Source organism: Ptychodera flava, unplaced genomic scaffold, assembly GCF_041260155.1.
Source record: "Ptychodera flava strain L36383 unplaced genomic scaffold, AS_Pfla_20210202 Scaffold_38__1_contigs__length_1544198_pilon, whole genome shotgun sequence".
Lineage (NCBI taxonomy): Eukaryota > Metazoa > Hemichordata > Enteropneusta > Ptychoderidae > Ptychodera > Ptychodera flava.
The window spans coordinates 940,228-947,409 of NW_027248360.1; the positions used below are offsets into that span (position 1 = coordinate 940,228).

General features: G+C 37.8%; 1 protein-coding gene across 1 annotated transcript; it reads left to right on the top strand.

Moving 5' to 3' along the window:
• The first annotated feature begins 489 nt into the window (after positions 1-489).
• LOC139127849 (uncharacterized) lies at positions 490-5,653 on the top strand. The gene is made up of 3 exons (XM_070693706.1): positions 490-578; positions 1,100-1,229; positions 1,542-5,653. The coding sequence occupies exon 3, from the start codon at positions 1,583-1,585 to the stop codon at positions 4,772-4,774; it is 3,192 nt and encodes a 1,063-aa protein (XP_070549807.1). The 5' UTR covers positions 490-578; positions 1,100-1,229; positions 1,542-1,582; the 3' UTR covers positions 4,775-5,653.
• The last annotated feature ends 1,529 nt before the right edge of the window (positions 5,654-7,182 follow it).

Here is a 7,182-nt window from a genome sequence, read left to right on the forward strand (position 1 = left end):
TAGACTCACTGTGCACGCACAATGCGGCAAGAAGGCTACTTGGAGCTGATACGTGTTCCCTATCGCCACATGCAGTTGTCAGGCTCAAGGTGGCGCCAAAGCAAATCTGATAACGTGGTAATGGTATTAATAATTAGCCATGTCAATTGCATCGAAATTGTTTCTGCCAGTGCAAGTCCGCAGAATAAATGGCAACTTTTGGATTGCAATATCTCATAAAATAATGCATCAATTTCACTTATTTTTTCACCGTTTTGCTCCCTGTTATAAAGATATTCCATGTTGTAAATTTCATTGATAATAAATGACTCTAAGTATGGAAAATTATAACTCAAAAAACATGATTCATGCGAGCGCGCCTACCGCAGAAAGTGGGGTGTTTTCAGAGGTCTCCAGTAAATTTGCTGTGCTCATGGACTGTGTTGCCGTATATGGACATGTGACCCCTCATTGGAAAGGTCATAGAATTCTGCATTGGGTCATAGCCTCGTTTTGACTATAGGAAGTCTTTCCGTGGAGGGAAATTGCATTTGTAAAGTTTGACGTCGATTTGACACCTGAAGTGCCCAGAATAAAAGGTAAACGACTACTTTTTTGAGCCTTTCAGAGTTTTTTGAGCAGAAATGGCAAGTTTCAGCAGTTTTTATGGAGCGAGTACACGAGAAAAATCGTTTTTAAATTTTCCAGTGATCGACTTGAGTGAACAGCATGGCAAGGTCATGATGTCTGCCACTGTTTTGCTTCATCGCCTACAGTGAACGCGTACAGTGCTGCTCATAATGGACTTCAACAATGTCAGGATTCTCTTTACACAGTATTCCAGCGATAAAAATGAGTGTCAGACAGTCAGCTTATCAATATTTTTACCATTTCAATGTGATAGAAGCATGCCATGCCATTCTATGAACGTTTTTGTAGGATGTTTATGTTGTGTTTGTGTGAAACTTCACGGAAACATTGTGGGTATTGGCCTTGCCTGAGAAAGTCTTTAATTGAAGGAAAGAAAATTTAAAGTGATAGAATATTTTTGGTTATAAATAAAAGTTTGCAGTGAGTTAAGATATAGCGTAGATTAAGATATAAATATATTATTTTTCAGGCTGACATCACTTTTACTAGGTTGAATGTGAAAAATAGCATTGTTGAACATGGCTAATTTAAACAGCGGGAAATACCTGTATTGACCGAGGATAATATATCAACGCTGGTCTCAGAGCTAAAAGTACCAGGTAAGCATTACTAGTTTTACATGTGCATGTCACACTATGCTATGTCTTTCTGTGTGTGTTATAGGCATTTTATGATACTGATGCACATATTGATAAAATTCATAGTTTGCAATGTACTGTGCTGTGTTGTCATGTGTTGTAACTTAAACATTATTCGTTTGTATAGAGAAAGTGTGACTTGTGGTGTAGAGATCACATAAACATCATTATCTGTTATATGTTATTTCTTTATTAGGTAACATTTGAAATAATTTTCTGGACTTTAGTAATCGTATGAAAAGTCATATTTTGTATGGTTTCTGTTGTTTTTAGATAACTGGACCTCATCCTGTTTGACAGCTAGGGAGTTGTCCATGATAATCCAAAAGATAGAGGATGGATTGTATGCCAAACATGATAGGCTGAAATCAGTATTCCGGGCCCTGAATTTAGATGAACCGAGCGATTGGTCTAATTTATGCAAGAAAGTCCACAGGAAGTGCCAGAGAGGTGATTTGGATCATGTCATCACCATTACAAAGCCAGAACTTGGTATTGGTCCCTTGGCAAACTTGGATATTGGGATATCAGAAGCCTGGTTGGAAAATCCTCACCCTCTTGTACCTGGAAAAAAGACACAAATAAAAAATGAAGTAATACTAGAACTAAATTCCTACAGAGAAAGAAAATCAGTGCCATGGAGTAAAATTGCTGTCTGGATCCAGTACCTATGTGAGATGGACCATCTTCCAAATAGCCATACAGTGAGGTCAAGTTTTTTGAGGGTTAAAAAAACTTGCAAAGACTTACAGAAGAAAAAAGAAGAGCAAAGAAAATATAAAGACACTCAGTACAACCCTTGCAGGCAACGTGATTCTCTAACAGAAGATGAAAGACTGCGTAGAATAATTTCTACAGTAACAGAAGACAATATGAAATTGCTCAATGCATGCGAGAATCAGGATGATACAAATTATCTCCTACTGTTGGAAAATAGATCACTGAGAAATGAAATGTGTGACTTGAGAGAGAAGAATAGAGCACTAAATGAAGAGAGAAGTAGCATGAAGGAAGCACTACAAGTATATACAGCATTAAATGATGAGTTATGGTCAGATTTAAGAAGTTTTGATGTGCGCAACGCCAAGAAAACTTTAAGTCAGCAAACAATGAAACTAAACTCACAGAAGATGATGCTTGAAGAAAAAGATGACACAATAACAAGTTTGGAGCATACAGTAATCAGACTCAGTGAGAGATTAAGCCAAGTGTCAAACACTCTGGAAAAAGTGACAAAGGAAAAGAAACAGTTGAAAGAACAATGTAGATATTACAAAAGTTTGGCAATGAAATTAAAAGATACGGATGATGAAAAACTCAAAGATTTGATGAAGGAACTACAGCAAGAGAAAAGCAGAAATGAATATCTGAGTGACAAGTTAGATGAGATTGCTGGTAACAAGGAGTTGCAAACATTTAATGACGGGAAGTACACTAATGAGGTGATGCTGGTATGCTATGAACTGTTGTCAAGAGGAGTAGGAGCACTGCATGTAAGCCATGTTATAAGGACAGTTGTTCACAGTCTAACTGGTGTAAACTTGGGTCGACTACCAAAGCCAACTCTTGTGAAATACATGGCAACACAAGCAGGCTTACTTGCCAAAGCTGCTGCTTGTGCAGCAATTGATGCATCAGAATTTGTTACACTTCACAGTGATGGAACATCACGGCAAAACCAAGGAATGCGTCGGAAATATGTCAACTTTTTAACAACTACTGACTCTGGATCATTTGCAACTAGTCTGCAGGATCATTATGCTGGGGATACAGCTAGTCAACTGGAAGGAACCCGGCTGATGTTTGATGAACTGGCTGAAGCGATGTTGTCTGGTGATGAGAGTCAGGCAAAAGCCCAGAAAGTGAATGAGCTCCTACATAAACACAAAAACCTTATGCAGGACAGATCTAGTGTAATGAAACATTTTGCAGGAGAATATGAAAAGTGGAGAATGGAAGTGTTGCCTTCAGTTATTGCACACTGGGAGTTACTGGATGACAATGCCAAAGCTGGTCTTAGCCAAGTGAATGATCTGTATTGTGCAGCCCATCCCATACTTGCTTTTCAAGAGATATCTGACAGCATCATGAAGGAATGGGAGGATATAGAAAGTGGAGGGAGTAAAATAGGAAGACAGAAAATAATTAACTGGGCCAATAAAGATTCAGCAACAAGTTGTGCTGTGAGGTCTTTGTGTGAAGCCTTTGGCCCCTCTGCAAGCGAGTCTGCTGGTCATCCGAATCAGTTTCAAGCTTTCATCGGGAATCGTGATATTGAACTAGAAACATTCAGAGGAAATAGATTTAATTGCATTTTCAGAAATGCATCAGGTGCATTCTATCACTCACAAGATGCTGTTGAGTATTGTAAATCTCTGCCGCCTGCTGAAAAGAATCAGTTGATTAGATGTGTTGAAGCAGACTTCACAGATAAGGTGTTACTGACAGGCATCCATGCTCTTGGAATTCTGGAAAAAAACATAACCACTCCATACATGGATATGGTCACCTCAAAAATGCATATCATGGATGCCCCGAAGCACTTTGGTCGTTTGCGAGACATGCTGGCTGAGTGGAGCAATGACTCTAGTGATTTGGTAAATGGTTCAGCACTTCTTTTTCCAGACTTTCCCCCGAAGAAAGACCACATCTATGATAAATTGTACGAAAAAAGCAGTGACGAAACAGAAGTAGCTGCCCTCCTATCCATTATCTGCACTGGTTTGCTAGCAGTTGTAGAAAGGCAGTTGGCAGATCAATTACCTGGCGGTAAATTCTACGATGTAGATGACAGAGTGAGAAAAGAAACCCAGTCTATGCCACTACACAATCTGTCTTCTGAAAATTTGTTTGCTAGGCTCGACAGATTACAGAAGAACATGCCAAATGCCAATACAGTCACCATGGAGGGAATCATACTATGGTCACACAACAAGACATATGAATATCTGAATTCCCTGGAACTCAAAGAAAAGGATGCATTGATACAGAAAGCACGCCGGAAATCTCCACAGATTTTGAAAGCCTACAGAGAAAGGAAAGAAATGATACGCAGCAAATACAGAGAACAGCTGCAAGAAAAACAAAAACAGAAGTTAGCGAAGGACAGAAGAACAGCTGAAAGAAAAGACAAAATAGTTGATGATATTTCTTCACAAGGAGGTGCTTGTAAATCAAGAGAAGAACTTGAACTAAACATTGTTAATATGACTGATAAAGAAACACTCTCATATTTGCAGGCACAAATCCGGTACCAGAAGAATATTCATGGTATCAAGAAGGGGACAGAGAGACTTGATTACCAGTTCCAACATAAAGGAAAGCGCTTCACTGCAGAACAGTTGAAACAGAACCTAGTAAAGATTCTGGAGTGTGAAAATGGACACGATCAGGAGACTACACCAATCACACCAGCAAATCCTGATAAAAAGGAAGAAAAACTGACTGCATTGAAAAGAAAGCTGACAGACAAAATTGGAAATCAAAGAAAGCAAAGAAAACAATAATGCGGAAGTTCATTAATTTAGCAACTGAAACTATTACAAAAGAATTGAAAGAGTTCTTGAAATGTAAATATAAATATATATCTTAACAAAATTATGATGTTTGAATGCATATGTCACTCACCTGACTTTGTTTCCATGGTAACGGGATACACTCATCCATATGCCCAGTCAATACCAACATCTCAAAAGTGCTGACATGTCTTGCTTCATTGGGGGATTGTTTGAATTTCAGTCATTGAAATACATAAGTCATTTCACGGACGGTATGATGATGATGATGCAGTCAAAATATGTTTATATTTGTGTATTAAATATTGCTAATTTGCATAATTTCAGGAAATCAATTTTGCACCCCTTTGACAACTTTTTCAATATCACTACGAGATTCAGCACCCTTTGAAACCCCTAAATCCAAAATTTGAAGTCTATAGCGTGAACAGAAATTGCTTTACTAAAAATATGCATATATAATTAGTGGGACTTAGTTTTTTTCAGCAAACTCCGTTTTTCATGAAAATTGGTTTTACAATATCTTAAGACTTTACAAACTAGATTTTCTAAGAAAAAAAATTTTATTTAAGAAAAAAAGACAAGAAATCAATTGTCAATCAATAACTGTACGAGGAAAAGATAAAAAATATAACGTAACTGCTCTCTTACTCTTCAAATTGATCCTTAAAATTTCAAAAAAATCCAATTTTGAGGATTAAAAAAATGTGGCAGAAATAAATCCAAAAATTTAATTCTTTAAAAATCAGTATCTTGAAAAGTTCTCAACCGATTTTGCTCATTCAAGTTTTGTTTTTCTTCTTTCACCATAATCTTTCCAACTAACTTACTTTTAATAAGCAAACACAGATATTAAAAAATCACCTGACATGGCTAGCTATTATACAAATACGCGCAACATCGCGTTCATATCAACGGACACGTTTGACTAGGACATGTTCGCGTATCCGTAACCGCGTGACGTGTTATCAGGACACGTTATCAACGCGAATGTTACCCACTGAAACGCACGGCAACGCGCAGGCATGGTTAAGTAACTTCAATCGTGTGGGTATATTGTCAGCAATGTAGTGTTAATTTTGACTTTACATCAAAATATACCTTTGCCGGATACCAAATATATAGGGCGAAATATTAAAATCAGCCATTTTCAGCAAAATCCACACAACAGCATTGATCCTTTTCTAATTTGATTGATTTGCTTATGTTATCCTTGTATGACAGTCAGTACAATATGGAACTTGAACACAACACAGTGAATAAGTATGCTGTAAATGAAATGGTGTGGCTGCATCCACATGCAGCAATAGGAGTGCCTTTGTTTCTCACCCCTCATTTCCAACCTGTCCCATCCCTGAAAACACAGTTTGGTGCTTATTTATAATGTTAATAATTTCTATATTTGTTAAAATATGCGCATCTCAAAAACTTTTGATCATAAACATTTTCATTGTTTTTTATAGCTGACAAGTCAGTTAACCTGTTTATTTGAATATTTGCGCATTTTTCCTCAGTATTTGACATTTTCAGAATACCATCTTATTCAATTTGTCATTTTCTAAAAGATTAAATGCTCCTTTGTGTGGTCAAGCTTTCCACAAGCATCAAATGTGGTACTTCATATAGGAAGGTCTGCCTCTAGAGGCCGGGCATCATGAACAGTGTTTGTTAGTTATTTCCTCCACATAAACTTCTGATTGTACTGTAAACATTGAACATGGCCGACGTCCGATTTTCCTGTCTAAAACTTTCACTCGTTTTTGTTCATATGACTCTGAAACTCCAGGAAACGATTGGGAAGAAAGAGTTATCTTGAAATATTGAGGTACTCGCCGATATTTTGCAAAATTAAATGAGAAAAAATGCAAGGAAAATGCCGACAGCCTTACACAATGACCATTTTCAGACTCAGAGGCATACGATCATCTGCAGATTATGCAACAGGCCCATATCACGTGAGGCCATGAGGGGATATCCACGCAACTCAGTACCAAACACTAGCGCACACACAGTGAGCAAACACAAAGTGAGTACCCCTAACGTCAGCTCAGTAGTCTGTAATAGATCGTAGTCAACTAAGAAACCTTGGACAAAGGCTTAACACTGGCTATGCCGCTAAGTCCCTTTTGGTTTTTGTCACAGCTCAAAATCGTTCTCCTACACCTCAACCTGAGCCATGAACACCCCCACCAGTTTATGATATGACCCATCACAATAGCATGACGTCAACAGGATCTTGACAGACGGAAGTCTTGACAGACGGAAGTCTTGACAGACGGAAGTATACTGGTTTTCAACGATAATACCTTCTCTGACTATAAATAGACACGAGAAGGTAAAAATGTCATGTGTGATGAAATTTTGTGTGTACGAAAAATAAAGATTGTTAGCAATTCTGC

Coding starts and splice junctions, on each gene's coding strand:
- LOC139127849 (XM_070693706.1), top strand. CDS start 1,583: ATGATAATCCAAAAGATAGAGGATGGATTGTATGCCAAACATGATAGG.